At 43.7% G+C, this 18,732-nt stretch overlaps 2 protein-coding genes across 9 annotated transcripts in view; one reads left to right on the top strand and one right to left on the bottom strand.

The window, feature by feature from the left end:
• The window catches only part of TMOD2 (tropomodulin 2), a 76,332-nt gene extending 75,388 nt beyond the window's left edge, over positions 1–944 (bottom strand). Inside the window, exon 1 of the mRNA XM_072808522.1 lies at positions 802–944. The gene's annotated coding sequence lies outside the window, so the exon portion shown is untranslated. The remainder of the gene's footprint in view (positions 1–801) is intronic.
• LYSMD2 (LysM domain containing 2) lies at positions 357–16,715 on the top strand. 8 transcript variants are annotated; one of them, XR_012022452.1, is made up of 4 exons: positions 366–781; positions 1,244–1,730; positions 2,126–2,283; positions 4,107–6,059. XR_012022452.1 is itself a non-coding variant. In XM_072808525.1 (3 exons), exons 1-3 carry the CDS (start codon positions 672–674, stop codon positions 6,245–6,247), a joined length of 765 nt encoding a protein of 254 aa, XP_072664626.1. In that variant the 5' UTR covers positions 357–671; the 3' UTR covers positions 6,248–6,289. The 8 variants fall into 8 exon arrangements, 6 of the variants coding, with proteins under 6 accessions (XP_072664626.1, XP_072664627.1, XP_072664625.1 ...); XR_012022451.1 differs by lacking the exon at positions 4,107–6,059 and adding an exon at positions 14,726–14,862 and having other exon boundaries at positions 371–781; positions 1,244–1,717; XM_072808525.1 differs by lacking the exons at positions 2,126–2,283; positions 4,107–6,059 and adding an exon at positions 6,080–6,289 and having other exon boundaries at positions 357–781.
• Positions 16,716–18,732: the final 2,017 nt, after the last annotated feature.

Genomic DNA, 18,732 nt, shown 5'->3' with positions numbered 1-18,732 from the left:
GAATCAGAAAAGATTTCTTGGAGGATGTATCATTTGGGATGGGCCTATTTAAAAAAAAATAGAGACAGGGCATTACAGGTGTGTGGGGGTATAACATATGCAAACAGGAAGGTAGGGAAGAGGGGGCAAGTTCAAGTGGTTCTGTCTGGCAGGATGTGTACAGGATAAATTGTAGATGGGATATGACCAGAGAATGGATAATAAAAGTAGAAATACTTTGGGTGCCAATGTGAGTGATGTTAGTGCTGCTGTCCACAGGGAGCCTTTGAAGGATCTTTGAGTGGGAGCAAGTGATGTGAGGACCACTTGCTCTTCTATCCTTTGTGGTGTCTCCAAAGCTCTAGAGCCTTTGCCTCTGTCCAGCTCAGTGACATCCAGTCTCCCGACTTGCATGTAGAGTACCTCCTCTTGTAGAGCTGTCCAGAGTACAACAGGATTCACGGCTTCAGACTCTAGTAAATGCATCCCCACTCCACTCTGTGTAGGGTACTGTCAGAAACCGGAGTGTTGAGGAGAGAGTGTTCAGATGAAGAATACAGATAAGAGGTCTTTGGTGGATTTAATGATAATACTTTGAAGAGTTATGATTTCAGCATATTAAAGAGGAAACTGATAAGAAAAAAAATGATGGGTGCAGATGGCACATTTTAAGTAGGGAGCCACGAGAATGGATGTACGCGGTGAGCCTGGGGAACTGGCTGACTAGTCACTCATTCCAGGCCGCTCAGGACCACAACTGGCACTGGTGTGCAGGGAAGCGTGGAACCCCAACAGCCGGAGGGTTAGTAGGAGGTTACCCACCTGGCGTAGTGTTGAAAGGCCTAGCCCTCCCGCTGTGATGCTGCAAGGCCCGGCCCCTCTAGGCTGTGGAGATGGGCCTGGAGAAACTGTGTGTTTAATGAATGGCCTTAATGTTTCTCTGTGACGTGGACTTTGAGGTCATCAGGGCAGTCGGGTGGGGGGAGAGAAGCCTCCTTCACCGGAGAGCTTGGGGGGCCGAGAGGGCCGGCGCCTGCCTGCCGGGATCCACGTGGGAGGCGGTCGCGGCAGGGCTCCCTCCGGGGAGGGGGGGGAGGGGGAGGGGTGGGGGAGGGGGAGGGGAGGGGTGGGGGGAGGGGAGGGCAGGCCGCCCCGGCCCCCCGCGCCCGCGGGCGTCAGAGCCCCCGCCCCGCCCCCCGCCCCCCGCCCCCCGGCCCGCGCCGCCCGGCAGCCGCGGGAGCCCGTCTCGCTCTTCCGCTTGCAGGTGCGCCCGGGGAGGGGCGGCGCACGCAGGAGGGGGCGCCCGCCATGCCCGGCCCGCAGCCCCCCGCCGCGGCCTCCAGCCCGCCGCCCCCGCGGAGCGGCCGGCCGCAGCCCCGGTGAGGAGGAAGCGGCGGCGGCGGCGGCGGCGGCGGCGGCGGCGGACGAGGCGCCGCCCCCTCGGCGAGCTTCGCGACCTGGCGGCCTCCGCGGGACCCATGGCGGCCTCCTCGCCCGCGCCGTCCCCGCGGGAGGGCGGCCCCCGAGCGCCGCGGGCCCCCGGCCCCTCGCCGCCGCCGCGCCCGCGCTCGGGCTCCGAGGCCGAGGACGCCGAGCTGTCGCTGAGCCTGGCCCGCACCAAGACCCGCTCGTACGGCAGCACGGCCAGCGTGCGGGCTCCGCTGGGCGCCGGCGTCATCGAGCGCCATGTGGAGCACCGGGTCCGCGCCGGCGACACGCTGCAGGGCATCGCGCTCAAGTACGGAGTCACGGTGAGCGGGGCGCGCCGCGGGGGCGGGGGCGGGGGCGGGGGCGCGCGGGCCGGGGGGCGCGGGGCGCGCTGGGGCCGGCGGGGCGGGGGCGCGCGGGGCGGGGGCGCGCGGGGGCCGGCGGCCGGGGGGGCGCTCGCCCCGCGCGCTGGGGGCCGGCTCCGCAGCGGGAGGGCCCCGCCGCCGAGAGCCCCCGCGCCCCGCCCAGGGCGCTGCACCGAGCTCCGGGGGACCTGCCCGGCCTCGGCCCGGACGCGTGAGCGAGGCCCGCGAGGACCCGGGAGCGGCGACCACCCGATCTCCAGGCCGGATCACACCACCGTAGTGCGTGTTTACTCAAAGCCGAGCCGAGAGGTGTGCACTCGGGCTCCAGAGGATTTTGTTTTCTCTGTAAACAGGCGCTGTGCTGAGTCAGGGATGGTAGTTGTTTCCGCAGGATGGTTCTGGTTCTATCGATTATGCTGCTTTATTTAGAAGTGAAATTACACCCCTGGGTTCACTGGCAACTGTGAATGTGACACCTGTCGCTTAGCAGCAGCCCAGAACTGAGCTCTAGGTGAGCTGGAGAGCTGTGCTTATGATACATTTATAAGCGTGTGTGTCCCAGGTATATTGCATTACACCTCTGGGAAGAACATGGAAATCCGAGGGAACACACTGTCGCATTAAAATTACTTATAATTAACTCTGAGCCATGTGACGGCCTCTTTACATTGAGTTCTGTATCAGTTTCCAGTGTTCTTTCCTGAAACACTTTAGACAGCAATGGGAAGAAAGGCGATCTTATCTGTATCCTTCTCCTAAAGTGAAACTTTCTGGCCCTTCACAGAATGACAGAGACTAATTTATTTTGCACCTTTGACTTGGTGCTGTATGTTGATCCAGCGGGTCTTACGATTTAAACATTTTAAGACCAGGGATCTCACTGTGCAGGCATATACGGCTATTATCATGCCAGGAATAGCCCCTTTCCCTCTTCCTGGGAGTTTCTAAATGTGAACATAGAACTACAATTCTTGGGTACATCAGTAAGGCCTGGTTCGGATGAGGGTCAAAGGGAAGCAGAGTTGGGGAATATCAATAGCCACTTTCTGCTGAATGCCTTGCTGCATGCCCGGCATTACATATGTCCTGTTCCATCTTGTTTTTCTTCAATTTGATTATCCTAATAAGCCTTGGAGGTGGGAGTAATTAACCTTTTTACAGTAGGAAAGACAGATGAGAGGTAAGGGTATTATCTGAAAATGTTTATCCATTGAGAGCAGCTTGAATTAGCACAGTGATAAAGCATTTGCTTTTATCAAGACGTTACTTCTGATTTCCACCGCAATTTCTATCCCAGTCTTAGCAAAAGCTCTCTTAGCACCTTGGTTACTGAAGAAGGAACATCTCTTCTGTATGGTTTCTATGTGTCATACCTACTGGGCCAGGGAGACTGCGCCAGGAATCCACAATATCTAGAAAAGTGTTATTTCCCTGGTCCCTACCTCACAGCCGTCTCCCTGCAGCCCAAAGTCCTCTGCACCTGCACCAGAGTGGTTTAGAGCTCCTAAACATCCGCTCACGACAGTTCCCTCCCTTTGATCAAATGCTTTCTCATCGGTGTTTTCCCTTGATACAGATCCTGTTACTCATAACCTTATCACCCCTTTTGGTTAAAGCATAAACCAGATTTGTACTACTTTCATCAAGACTTGATTTAAAGATATTAAGCTCCAGTATAATGAATTGGAAACTGTAACATATAGCCACAAATAGCTTCTAACTGATCTTATGGACCTTGTAATTCTTTGCTGTGGGGATTGTGCTGTGTGCATTGTAGGAAGTTTAATAGCATCTCTGACCTCTGCCTGTTAGATGCCTGTAAGACGCCCAACTCCCATCCAGATATTGCCAAATGTGCCCTAGGAAGAAACTCACTCTTCATTGAGAACCACTGGTTTATTACATGTATTTCACTTACTTTGGGCCTGAACTATAGTTGATGACATTTTTAGAGACTCTCCCACTGATTACGTAGAGCTAGTGAGAGTGATAATTCTTACTTTCACAGTGAAGTGATAGTATTGCTTTAATTAACATATGCAGATATCAGCTGAATTTATTCATTATTGAGATTTGAGGTGGAAGCTAAAAAGACAGAAAAGTTTTTTTTTCTGTTCCTGACTGAACAGAAAGAAGTTGAGGTCGTTAAGTTTCTCATATTGACTGCCAAGGTCATAAGCATATTTAAATTATTGTTTAAAGGAGTAGGTGATGATATGTTGCAGATTTAGAGACCCAAGAAAGTACACCTGGAAATTAAGAATCAGTCCAGGCGAACTTTGGCTTTAACATCTCATGTCTGGCAAAAGCCAATGGCTCTGCTGTCTTACTTAGAGGAGTAGGAGCTCTCAGGGAAGCCTGTCTGCTGATGACAGCTGTCCAGCCCCCCAGCAGGGAATCCAGGCACAACTTCAGTCCATCAGCACAGAGAGACTGCTAAGAACCAGGTACAAGAATGTTCCCAGAACAAATATTCTGACAAGGGGTGAAGATGGAGATCTATCTGGTTGTCAACCCTGGGTTTCCAGGGGAACAAATTGGACACTGGTTATCTGAAGTGATGCTCAATGGCCGGCAACAGCAGGGTACATCCCAAGATGTGGGAATAGATGTGTTCCTCAAACTTGCCTGAATAGGAGAATGCCCTGGGGCAAATGAAAAATAAAGAATCCTATCTGACCTTGAGCCTACTGAATCAGGATACCCAGAAAAGGAATCCAGGAATCTTCATGTTTTACAAGCATGGCCTCTTTCTTGTTCCCAAAGCACTGTCCTTCCTGGTTTGTTGTTGTTGTTGTTGTTTGTTTGTTTAAGATTATTTATTTATTCATGAGAGACAGAGAGAGAGAGAGAGGCAAAGACACAGGCAGAGGGAGAAGTAGTCTCCATGCAAGGAGCGCAGTGAGACCCAATCCCAGGACTCCAGGATCACGCCCTGGGCTGAAGGCAGGCCATAAACCGCTAAGCCACCCAGGCGTCCCCTTCCTGGGGTTTTTGCACTTGCTGTTCCATCTGTATGGAACACTCTTTCCCTGATAGCTGCAGGGAAGGTTCACTTTATGGGTGTATGACCTGTGCAGTCACATAGGGCCCCGTGCTTAGAAGAGCCCTGTACTTGCTGTAATGCTCTACTATTGCCATCTTGAAAAAAGTTTTTTTTTAAATATTTATTTGAGAGAGGGAGAGAAAGAGAGCATGAGTAGAGGGAAGACGCAGAGGGAGAGGGAGAAGCAGATCCCCTGCTAAGCAAGGGAGCCTGGCGTGTGGCTTGATCCCAGGACCTGGAGATGATGACCTTAGCTGAAGGAAGGTGCTTAACCAACTGAGCCACCCAGGTACCCCACCATCTCGAAATTTTTAATACTTTGTGAATAAGGGCCCCGCATTTGCACTTTTCACTAGGCCCTGCAAATTATGGAGCTGATTTTGGCTGTAACTAGCTCCCTCACTGCCTTCAAGTTCTTGCTTACATGTCTCCTCCATGAGGCCTTCCTGACTACTCTCTGTGAATATACAGCCCTCCTCTACACACCCTCTCCCCTTCCCTGTCTTGTTTTCCCAACAGTATTTACTATTCATCTCATTTTCCTTTTTTTCCAGATTCTTTTTGGTAATACATTAGTGAATAAGTAGAAATCCATGCCCTAATGGAGCTTATATCTTAGTCAGTGGAGACCGTAAGTAAGCAAAGGAAATATGTTACATGTCAGGTACTGATAAGAAAATGAAAGAAAATTAACCAGGGAAGGGAGAGAAGGAGGGCTTCTGGAGCCGGCCGTAATTTAAAATGGTGTGGCTGTGAAGACCTCACCAAGAAGGATGCAAGGAGGTGAGGGTGTGCAGACATCTCAGAACATTCCAGGCAGCAGGAACAGTGAGTGGTGCAAAGGCCCTGAGGTGGGAGCATATTGGCGGGTTCCAGGAATAGCATACCTGGTGCTTAGAGTGCAATAGGGTGTGTTTGGACCAGATCACTTTGGGCCTTGGAGGACTTGAATAACTTTGGCTCTTTCTCTGAGTGAGATGGAAAGCGTTGGAGGAATTTGAACAGAATTAGATGATCTGATTTATGCATTAAGAGGATCAGTCTGGCTGCTTTGAGAACAGGCTGTAGTGGAGCAAGTGCCAAGGCAGGGAGGCCAGATAAGATGAAAGCTTTGTAATAATGCAGGTGAGAAAATGGCAGCTTAGACCAAAGCAGCAGACAAGGCAGTGGTGGGAAGAGGTTGGATTCTAGATGATTTGCCAATATGCTGTGTATTTTCTGCTTATTTATTTGCTGTTTCATTTGAGTATCTCTGCCCTAGAAATGGGACCAGGGATCCAGGAGGCTTCTCTGTAGGAAAGAAGAATGCAGATGTTCGAGAACCTGGCCAGCTCTGACACCTGATGGACTCCAGTTCTTCTGTCAGTGCCTTAGAAAACATCTGAAGGACCTTTCCCACATCCTTTTTAAAGTCATTATGAATTATTAATAACTGGCATTTTAAAAATTATTTTTTACCTATTTTTATTGAGCCTGGTTTGTTTGAGTCCTTGTGTTACACGTTAGGGCTACAGGATGATACATGCTGTCCTCTTGTTATTCATGGTGAGTTTATCTACTAACTGCTTTCCACTAGCCTGTAGCTACTAGAGAAGCAGGTTGCTTGTCTGACTCATCACTGTACATCCTGTGCCTAGCCTGAGTCTGGCACATGGGGGGCCCTCCCCACACGTATAGATCTAATCCAAGGCCTGACTGGTGTGAAATCATGAAGTCCTGGAGTTGAACAGACCCTGAAAGACGGAGCCCAGGTTAGGGATTGAGTGACTGGAATTGCAAAGTGTGATTTGAGGCTGGCTCTCCAGTCTACAGAAAGAATGGTGCTGGTTTTCTTACCTTCTACCAGCAGGACGTCTTAACATTGAATTACTATTTTAAAAAATATTTTATGTAAATCAGTTTGCCAACATGTAGTATAACACCCAATGTTCATCTCATCGAGTCCCCTCCTTAGTGCCCGATACCCAGTTACTCCATCCCCCCAACATTGAATTAAACATAGGTTTATATTTGAGTATCTCTACTGAAGAGACTTTTGAGGAAGTGGTCTGGGAAACTGAAACTATTTGGGCTGAGTTGAGAAACTATTAAATACAGTTGAGCTCTCAGACTTGAATTTGCTTGGGCTGGAATTTCCCTGGCTCTGCCTATCACTACTGAGACACTAAGGCCCTTTCCCTAACCCCGTGCTCTAGATTTACCTACGGCGGCGGCGTCTGTGGTGATCCTTGCTCCTCTCAGTCGGATGCAAGCTTCTGGAGGAAACTCACCGGCTCTAGACAGCCACTGTGGACTTTTTATTTGGAAACCCTGAAAAAATATCCAGAGAACAGTATTCAAATGAAAAATGAACAGGAGGCAGTGAGGGGAACCTATTATTTGCATAAACTTTTTCTTTGTTTCTTTGCTTCCTCCTGGAAGCTTACTTGTCCTCTCTCCTCTCCAGAGGCCAACGCCCTCAATCACTTCGTGTCTGGTTTTATTCCCAGGATCTTCTTGCTTTCTTCCAGGAAGCTGCTAGCCCTAGTCACTTCCTAACACTTCCCTGAAAAGAAGTTACCTTGCTGAGAAAAGGTGAAATGATTGTCATTTTAGGGACAAGCGTTGCGAATTAGAAATGTAAATGTATGTAAATCTTTCGTGTTCATGATGTTAGCCCCTGCTGCTGGTAGATATTGCCGATCCTTGTTGATCAAAGGCAAGAGAACCATAAATAAGTGGTGCAAATTGTAGTGAGAGGTATGATAAAATTGCCTTTAGTAGCTTGGAGTTTAATAGATCCTCATATATCCTTTTTATTATATTATTTTATTTCATTTTTTTTAGAGGGAGTGGGGCAGAGGGAGAGGGGCAGAGGGAGAAGGAGAATCCCAAGCAGGCTCCACAACCATCACAGAGCCCCACTGGGGCTCAGTCTCACAACCTGGAGATCATGACCTGAGCTTGAAATCAAGAGTCAGATGCTTAACTGACTGAGCCACCCAGGCAACCCCTCATGTATTCTTTTTAAAGAGCAGTTTCATTGAGGGGTGCCTGGATGGCTCAGTTGGTTAAGTGTTTGCCTTCGGCTCAGGTCATGATCCTGGGATCCTGGGATTGAGCCCTGCATTGGGCTCCCTGCTTAGCAGGGAGTCTGCTTCTCTCTCTGGCACCACCCACCCACGGCTGCTCATGCTGCCTTTCTTTCTCTCTCCCTCTCTCTCAAATAAATAAAATCTTTTAAAAAAAAGTTTCTTTGAAGTATAATTTATATACCTCCAAATTCGACCATTCTAGGTGTACAATTCAAAGACCTTTAGGGCATTTACAGAGTTGTGCAACCATCATCACAATCGAATTTTAGAACAGTGCCATCACTCTGAAAAGAACCCTGTGCCATTGACCTTACTTCTGTCTCCTTCTCTAGCCCCAGACAACCCCAAATATACTTTCTAATCTATAGATTTTCCTTTTCTGGGCATTTCATATAAATGGAATCTCTTATGTTCTTCTGAGATAGTATGGAAAAGTAATAAATCCTTTTCCCTATTAGCTATTCAGTCCTGGTTGGGAGAGACTGGAAATGAAAGCAATATGATTGCTATAACTACCCCCTATTCATCTGCCTATGAGAAATAGAGAGTAGTTCTGTGTCACTCTAAAAAGGTCACACTTTCTATTCTCAACATTAATTGGGTATTAGAAATTAGGAACAGAGGGGTGGGAGAAGTAGGTGAATTTTTTTTTTTTTTAGTTTGAATAAATTGAATAATAATTTTTTTAAAAAGCCCATGGAGTTGGGCTCTGTTTTGAAGGCAGCATGGTTTCCCCAAAGGTAATCCCTTCTCCACCATCCACCCAAGGCCTGGTGTGATCCAATCTTGTTTTAGAAGGATAACTAGCAACAGAGTAGAGGAAAGATTATATATTGAGGAGAATGGAGAAAAGGGATCATAATGTCTTCTAAGAGTTCTAATTTACTGCTCTTTGCTTTGTGTGTTCCTGACACAACCCAGGTCTGCATTGTGACTTTGCCAGAAAACTGCAATTTTCAAAGGCTGTAACAAATCAAATCCTTGTGATATCCAAAACTTGAGGCAACTATAGTTATTCTCTACATGTTTTTAACAACAAAACTTGATGACCTTCTATTACAGTTGCAGAATTTGAACTCACTGGGACATTTACCATTAATGTAATCATTTAGTCTTGGTAATGGTGGACTTCCAGGGTTAGAGTAGTTCTAGAGCTTTAGTGTTTAAATTTTTTTCTGTAGCATTCCTGACAAGTGTGTGTGCACTGGATGAGATTTAATGAAGGCTCCTCTTTATTTCTCTAGGAAGCCCATTTGTACACAGAAGAAATCTGTTAGAGGCCTCTTCATGTATTGAATTTTTTTTTTCAATTTTTTGAGAGAGAGACAGAGAAAGAGGTAGGGGGGAGCAGGGACAGAGAGAGAGAGAGAATCTCCACGCCCAGCACAGAGTCCTACATGGGGCTTGATCTCACAACCCTGAGATCATGATCTGAGCTGAAATCAAGAGTAGGATGCTTAACTGACTGAGCCACCTAGTTGATCTGAAAAATTTTAACTTTTAACAGGATCTTTCAACCCCAGGTTTCTATTTCTGAACCTAGGAGACAAAAGTTCAGAGGAATTTCAAACTTTCATAGGATAGCATCTGAGCTACTTCTGTCCTTGGCTAAATAAATAACTAATAAAATAAAATTTGGGTATTGGGAAATGTTGAACAGAGGGCAGGTGGGAAAGTCATAGAATTTTCCAGCGCTTCCTTGGGTTGGATCAGCTTAATGACTCAGCTTAATGTGAGGTGACATTCCCAGAACATTAGATCCATCTATGTTCAGATAAAAGTATATAACCTTCCTAAAACATCATTTCACTGTTTGAGATTATCTCTAGTCTCTTGTCTGTGCTGGTGAGGTTTTCCCCCTGACTAGGCTTCCTGTTTCCATTAATGCCTTTTTCTTTCCAATTCATTTTCCACAAAGCTGCCGGAATGATCTTTAGCTGTAATCAGATTGTGTCACTCCTTTTCTTCACCCTCCAGTGGCTTCTCATCACAGTTAAAATAAAATTCAAGTTTTGGGACATGTGGGTGGCTTGGTCGGTTAGTCTAACTCTTGATTTCAGTTCAAGTCATAGTCTTGGGGCCCTGGGATTGAGCCCTGTATCAGGCTCTAAATTCAGTGGGGAGTTTGCTTGGGATTCTCTTTTCTCTGCCCCATCCCCTGCCTGCCCCCTCTCTCTGTCGTTTAAATAAATAAATAAATAAATAAATAAATAAATAAATAAATAAATAACTTCTTTAAAAATAAATAGAATAAAATCCAATTTTTTACCTTGGTATTCAAGGCCGTATGTGGCCTGGAGTTTTGCTCATTACTCCCTACACTTCAGCCACACTGTTTTTTTTTTTTTTTTTTTTTCCTGGCTGGGGTCTTGCAGCTGCTCTTTCTGTCTCACTGGAATGCTTTTTTTTTCTTTTCCTGGCTTTTTGCATGGCTGGTTTATTCCTTAACTTTTCTACAAATCCTGAGTTTGCAGCCTGTTCAGTTGGTTTAAGTCACTACTTGTAAAGGAGAACAAGTTAAGATCAAATTTATCACCTTTGTGGGGGGAAAAAAAAACATAAAGCTTACACACCTCGGGGCAACAACATATAATGTTATTTATCTGGGCTTGGTCTTATGAAAAATATTTTTATGTATTCTTACTTTGTAGGAGAAATATTTTTTATTGTGAGAAATTCCTACCTCTCTCCTTCTCATTTGCTGAATACATATTAGGACCTGCCCTTACTTGTTACTTTCTCACTTTTAACCCAATTTAATAATAATATAGTAGCTATTATCATTTTTGAGGACTTTCGGGGGCTATGTATTGTTCTGAATACTTTACACGAGTTAATTTGCATAATCCTCATAATGATCCTATTGTGTGTATCCTTACTTTACAGAAAACAGAAGAGGGAATGATTAGAAAGTGGCAGAGCTGGGATTTGAACCCAGAAAGTATGGCTCTGAAGCCCATGTTTCTAACTACTACCTTGTACTAAGTTCATTTACCTATTTTCATCTTCAGGCTCAAAACTGCCAGTCCTTAGATTGGTCCCCACCTTGATGCTAACTGTATCTGGATATCCCTTATGTCCTGTCTAGACCATAGGGTGAATGTACATCTTACATACTTGCTGCTGACACTGACAGGGAGATGGCACAGTATCTGGCTTGAGGAAACTCGTAGGCTAAAGATGCACATCGATGAGTGAATTCATGGGATGATGCACAGGAACCAAGGGAGCCCTGCCCTTCATTCCCTGTGCTCCTTGACTACACCCAGCTGTTGACTCAGTCACCTTGTCTTATGCTCCATCATTGGCCCTTTTCCTGGCTGTGATGGCCTGTCTTGTTTTAATGATAGATGTATGGGTCAGGGTTCTGGCTGGAAACAGTGTGCTCGGCAGGGGGGGGTTGGTGTGTGGCCAAAGAGAATTTAGCTAAGGAACATTTATAGAAGTGTGAGCAGGGTTGATGGAAACAAGGGATGGTGAAGGATCTGAGACTAGCAGTAGCTGGGAGACATTACCCCTAGGCTTGAAGGGCAAGGGGAAGAAGTGGTGTCCCTGCCAAGAGGAGGGCTGGAGCCTTGGACGAGTGACCATATACCTGGCAGGAACTCTGCCATAAGGGAATGCAGCCACTGGACTCCTGCATGGTGCTGTATCTTTCTGCTGATAACTTCCTTTGGAACACCCACCAGAATTCCAAGGACAAGGGGGCTTAGATAATGCAGCTCTTAAGAGGTCAGCCTCTTGGGATTCAGAAACAGGCTCAAGAAGACTTGGGGATGGGTGGGGTGGTGGGGGTGTGTTGAGAGGGAGAGTAACACAACAGATGACTTATTGTCCCTTTCTGGTTACTTCCGTGGGTTCATCTTTTATGCCTATTTCTCTGACCTGTTTTAATTAATTCATCCATCCATCTATCCATCCTTCTATCTTAAGCACTTAGGGGTGTCCAAGATCTTTTTAGCCCCAGGGAAGCTACAGAAATAAAAGTGCTGCCCTGAAGGCACTCACAGTATATGCATGATGTTCTCAGCCCTGCCTCAACAATCAGATCTGGTGTTCCTGTCAGTTTCTGTCCTCCATCATTATTCTGGGAAAGAATAGGCCCCTGCCAATAAGCACTTCAGAGAGTGCTGTATCACGAAGGCTCTCTGATTCACAAGCGGCAGAAAACCTAACTCACATTGGCTTAAGCAAAAAACAAACACAAATGGTGTTTATTGGCTCATGGAACTGAAAGACCCTAGGGTATTCTGGCTTCAGGCTTTGATTCAGAGGACTGATTGCTCTCCTCCAAGATGGCCTTGTTGTCAGTTTCCATGAAGTGGAGGGATGGATGCTCTTTCCAGTGGAAAAAATAAGGACCTTTCCCCTCCCAGACCCAGAAAAAGTCTCCTTGCATCTTTGAATTGTTCCATGTTGGGACTGTGACCTATCATGAAAGCCAGGACACTGTGGCACTCCAAAGGGCAAGAATGAGTCATAAGCTCACCCTGGAGTGTGTGTGGAGGGGGTTGCCAATGCCTTTGGAAGCCCACAGACTAAGATGGAGGATGTGGATGCTAGCTGGCAAAAAACAAGGGGTATTAAAGACAGAGTAGAATATACCTGAACCTGCTATGGATAAGGTATCCAAGTTATTTAAATCTCTCAAATCAAAGACCAGAGATACCTAGGATTTACAGATTTTAATTTTGTCTTCTAAATGCACCTGCCTATCCATGCCTCTCTCTCACCCTTTTCTTCTTTAGCCAGATACTAGAATACAAAAGACCACCCCACCCTACCCACCCTACCCAAGAGATAGGTTAATGTAATATCTTTAAAAGAAAAAAAAAGCTTTAAGTGTGCCATTTGCGTAGATTCAGCTTAAAATAAGAAATCAGGGATCCCTGGGTGGCGCAGCAGTTTGGCGCCTGCCTTTGGCCAGGGCGCGATCCTGGAGACCCTGGATCGAATCCCATGTCGGGCTCCCGGTGCATGGAGCCTGCTTCTCCCTCTGCCTCTCTCTCTCTGTGACTATCATAAATAAATAAAAATTAAAAAAAATCAGGAGATACAGGGTTCATTTAGTAATCAACTATAGTTTGTTTCTGGCGCTTAAAAAAAATCTAATTTTTTCACTCACAATCAACTTGGCATTAAAGGATCCCATAACTTGGTCCCATTAGTCATGCGCTTTTATCCTGGTGTTGTATGGACTTCAGAGTTGGACAGAAATCCCACCTCACACATTTATTATTTTAAAGATTTTTTTTTATTTATTTGATCAAGCAAGAATATGGCAGCAGCGGGGTGGGGGGCACAAGGAGAGAGAGAAGCAGACCTCCTGCTGAGCAGGGAGCCCAAAGTGGGGCTGGATCCCGGGATCATGACCTGAACCCAAAGCAGATGCTTAACTGACTGAGTGATCCGGGTGTCCCTCCAGCTCACACATTTAAAGAGCCATAGGCCCTTGGTCCAATCAGTCATCTGTTGTGTGCCTTTATTTCTTCATTGGAAAACAGCGTAATATCATCTGCCAGGTGCTCTGCTAAATATTTTCTTTCTCTCACCTGTATCCTGTCTGTCCATGTGTCTGTCAGTCTCTTCTATGCAAGTATGTGTATGATCTCTCATTTAATCTCTCCGACAACCTTGTGACAGGTAGGTGACACCTGTTTTACACACAAGGACATAGGCTGAGGGAAAGAAGCAGCAAGCTCATGTGGAGATGGTTGGTGTTGGCAGAGCTGGGATTTGAAATCCAGATTCCCAAGCCTGTGGGAAGGTTAAATGAGACCACGTGTGTGATTCCATCCTCCCTTTCCAGCCCCACCTCCCATCCCCATCTCTGGCTCTGTGGGAGGCAGCCACCGGCTAGGAAAGAGTTTGAGGATATAGAAATTATATTAAATTCTCACTTCTTAGTCTTATGATGATGGTTCGATGGTCCACAGTCTGTCTGAGTTTTGTTTCTTTTATTTGTAAAATGGAATTTTAAAAAAGATTTTATTTACTTATTCATGAGAGACACAGAGAGAGAGGCAGACACATAGGCAGAAGGGGAAGCAGGCTCCCTGAGAGTAACCCAATGTGGGCCTCAATTCTAGGACCTCGGGATCACTACCTGAGCCAAAGGCAGATGCTCAACCCCTGAGCCACCCAGGCATCCCTGTAAAGTGGATCTTCAAATGCCTACTCCAAAAAAATAAAAAATAAAATAAAAATAAAAATAAAAAAAATGCTACTCCATGGGTGGGTGGGTGGAGACACAACAATATGAGATATACTGTATGTAATGTACTCCCCTCTTCTTTTCCTTACCTGTACTGCTTGGACCTGTTCTTCAGGGCCCATCTAAAGTCAAAAGAATCAAAATTGGAACCCCACCTTCTCGGTGAGGCCTTTCTTAATGCCTGGAGCCCCAGTCTACACCATTCTTGCATGTGCAATGTGCAATGTTGTGTTTATCTCTGTACCAGCTCCTGTATCCATTTTATTTACCAAACATAATTCCAGAGACAGCGGAAGTACTCTGTAAGTAAAATAACAGTACTGTTTTTTTTTTTTAATCAAATGATAGAAATGTTTAAACAAGAATGGAATTTTTTAGATAAGTGCTAAAAATTCTACATTTTTCAACTTCAGGAATCTAAGGCTGCTTGGTAAAAGCTGTCGTAAGGGAAGTATTTTAGTGGGGGAAATTAGACTTTTCAGTGACTAACCCCAAATTAGAAATCTGGAATCCAGAGAACGCATTGCACATATTCTGAGCCTGGATATTTTTAGTTCTATTTGTGTAATAAACCCTATTAATGGATTTATTTACATATAACTGTTTTTTTCTATTTTAGATGGAGCAGATTAAAAGGGCAAATAAACTGTTTACCAGTGATTGTATATTTCTGAAAAAAACTTTGAACATCCCAGTTATATCAGAGAAGCCTTTGTCGTTTAATGGGCTTAACTCAATAGATTCTCCAGAAAGTGAAACTGTTGGTAGCAGTTTTTCTCATGAAGAAGAGCCGACAGCAGCTGGGGAAGACCTCTCTCCTCCTAGTCCTCAAGAATCCGACGTTCAGCCAGTACAGCCTGAAGAAGTATCAGCTAGAGATTTCCTGCAGAGACTAGACTTGCAGATTAAGTTGTCAACACAGGCAGCCAAGAAACTAAAAGAAGAGAGCAGGTAAAAATACGCTGGTAAAATGTCAGAGGCTGAATAAATTACAATGTCCTTGCTTAGCTACGTTTTGTTTTGTTTTCTCTTCTTTGCTCTTCTCTTTCTTTTTCTTTAAAAACTTTAACTCTGGAAAGTCATTTTCAACATATGAAGTCTAAAAAGAGCTACTACATTCTGCTTAGGGCTTTATCTGTTGCAATGTACTTGTTTTTGTCTCTGTTACTTATTATAAAAAGTTTGCTTCTTTGCTTTAGTAGCATAACTGTCCAGCCAGCAATTCTGGATAGCAGCCAAGCGAAACATCTAGTTTACCCCTTCAAAGGAAGCAGTGCCCGAGGGAACATGATCCTAATGCAATTTGTCAAAGACATTGTCCATTATTTGTTACTGGGTGTTTTTCATGTGAACTTTTTTCTTTGTTCTTTAATTTGATACTAGGGCAACTAGTTTTCTACAGAATTGGTTTTCTTTTTCCTTTATGATTCCAAGAATGGCACAAGCTGTTGTATTTCCTTTTTTGCCATGGGTGTCAGGAAGCTTACAAGTAAAACTGGCTTTGAGTTCAACTACTACAGTATTTCTTATGGTTAATAAATTTGTATCCTTCTCCTTCCCTTAATCCTGATTTTTTTATTTCTATCTAATTCATCTTATTATATGTATGCCCTTGGTTGTTAGCACATCAAGTCCTTTTGAGAAAAAGGTGGAATGTAAACAAATATAAACAAATATGAATATAATAATTTTATAATTTAATGTTTTTTAAAAATGTAATAGAAAAATATAAATATATAACAAGTACCATTCTTTTTTTTTTACAAGTACCCTTCCTTATTCCAATAACTGAGATGCCAATGAAATGTAGATAATATAATCTACATTTAATATAATATAATATAATATAATATGGTATACCCAAATGAGTATTTGAGTATGAGTATGAGTATTTGCATTTCATACAACTTCCCAGACCTGCAAAATATTATAAATAATAAACTCTTACCCTTCTTTGGCAAGTGGATATTAAGTTACATATAAGTATATGTATTAGTTTTCTGAATATCGTTTTTAAACACTGATTTATGCTGAATTTCTTTTTTTCAGAGATGAAGAAAGTCCCTATGCAACTTCCCTCTATCACAGTTAGATGATCAAGGGTGATAATCTAACCTGGATTGAGAGCTGTTTGGATCATAACGAAAACAACAACTGAAGATTCAAAAGCATACATCCTTTAAATCACAGTTTAGTAGTTCCACCTACTGCAATTGCACTGAAATGATTATTTCCCTCTGGCTTTCTATAATTTTAAGTCTTTATTATGGCATGAGAGCAAAATTATATCCTAAAGCTCATCACTTTTGTAGGTGATGGTAGTTTTTAGACTAGTTTTTGTAAATACTAGTTAACATAAAGCATCAAAGACTATATACATATTCAAGCTGAAAACAATGTTGGTCGTCTGAGAAATCTTAAGTATGTGAAATACATGGTTGCTGTTTAAGTGATGCTGATTTTGCTATGTATTTATAACTTAAGTGCTATATATATATATTTCGATATGTATTACATATTCTGTATTAATATAAAGAACCAAATTTTGTCTGCTATTTTGTAAAATAAACTACAAAAGCCTGAATGAGAAAATAAATTATGTTTTCATATTTGAGTCGTCATTTTTTTAACAAATGGAAAAGTAAAATCAATTAAAAATTTTTTTTGTAAAGATTTTATTTATTTATTCATGAGACATAGAAGGAGAGAGGCAGAGACACAGGTAGAGGGAGAAGCAGGCTCCATGCAGGGAGCCTGATGCGGGACTTGATCCCAGGACTCCAGGATCACGCCTGGAGCCAAAGGCAGACACTTAACTGCTGAGCCACCCAGGCGTCCCAATTTTTAAATTATTTTTGAAATAGTAACAGCTTCTCCTCCATTTGAATTGCTTTATTATTATATTTGGAATTTTAAAAACATTTCAATAATCTAAAAGCAAATCGATTATAGGTATTAGTAACCTTTGCATTTTCATAATATTTGACCTGATTTGTTTGAGATATGGTATAAACATAGAATATGATCAGAAGGAGAAATTAAAAATGCCATGCTCTGATGCATTGGTGAATTCTAGTTTAGATTTTACTAATAAGTCATTTTGTAGGGTGTTTTGTAGTCATGGTGCTCATTTGGATTGAGGGTTAAGTTTTTATTCACATAATTTATCTTTTATCACATGTATGTACAGGTTATAGCTGTAAATCTTAAGCAAAATATTATTTACAATTAATTTTGGGGGGGCGGAGTCTTAGTTTTTATTCAAGTACCAGGTTAGATAAATCTTTAAACTTCCACAATATCCCCTATATCCCCAAAGGAATGTACTTTCTGTGGGGGCAAACAGGATTCTTCCTTCATTTTCTTTTCCCCGTCTTGCTCCTCCAGGTCTTCCCTTAAGCAAGAAACCGGTGCCCATAGATGTCAATGCAGCAGAGGTTGTAGGACCAGAACTATACATACCCAGCCCTTGAGGTGCATGCGTGGGAAACAGTAGTCGAATGCCCTGGTCTTGAATTTCTCGTTTGTTCATAATAGACATAATCCCTGGTGTTTTGACTTCTCTTGCTGTTATCATCTTTGATATAGGGTGATCTCTTGATCGTGCTTTGCCACTACCTGATGAGAGGGAGTTAGTTGGCAGAGGAGAAAACAAAAAGAAAAACGAAGGGAAAACATTGTGTATGCAAGGCAAGGTCTAGGCCTTTCTGGAGGAACAAGAACTTTAAAAAATGTAAAGTTATCATATTGTTTAACATGAGTTGATCTTAAACTTGGGAGTAACCCAAAAGATAAAAATCCAAAAATGCTACCTAAAAGATGTACTATAAGCAGAAATTTAAAATTAAGACTACCATCTTAAAAAATATTCTTCTGAGTATTTCGTTGTTGCCTAAGGTCTACTCTAAGAAGTGTCTGGCCAACACCTCTCTCTCCTTCAAGTTATTTAAAACTCAGGATTTGTTGTGGCCACAATTGAACTGTGTTGGGTCAGAGGACTTTAGTACTGCCTTGGAGGAATGGACTGAGTCACAAGAAAGCAGGTTTGAGGCCCAGTTTTAACCACTTACTGGCCACCCGAGTTTAAGCACACCCTGTGCCCTTCTTTTTATGAACCACTTTCCTCATTTCTAAAACAGGGCTGATGATCTCCCTTTTGTCTTGGCTACTGCCGGGAGCTAATGAATGTGTGTCAGAAAACTACAATAAACCCCTAAACAAATGTCTTATTTAAAAATAGACTGCATAGATATCTAGATTAATTGTAGAAAAGTAAATAGATCAAATGCTTTAATTGTAGCCAGATTTTTTTTTTTTTCCTGATGTACGAGCAGCCTATTTGGACTATAGAACAGGGGTGAAGTAGTTGGTCATGTTATCAAAGATGACATTAAAACAATCTGACTCACTGTGTTTGGCAAAGATAGTTTGGGCAGAGGTGTGTTTAGTTCCTCTTGCTGCTCACCAGGGAGTACTGGCTTCTCTAGAACATACTGAGTTTAGTTTTTGTGGGTGTCAAGCTTTGGTTTTTGTTTATTTTTACAACTCTAGAGAGGATGGGGAGGAAGAGCAATGGTTTCCTACTTGTGAGAAATAGCCTCTTACATTACAAGTTCCCCAGCCCTC

The sequence above is a fragment of the Canis lupus genome, chromosome 32 (genome assembly GCF_048164855.1).
Source record: "Canis lupus baileyi chromosome 32, mCanLup2.hap1, whole genome shotgun sequence".
In the NCBI taxonomy this organism is placed as follows: Eukaryota; Metazoa; Chordata; class Mammalia; order Carnivora; family Canidae; genus Canis; species Canis lupus.
This window is presented reverse-complemented; position numbering and strand designations above follow the sequence as displayed.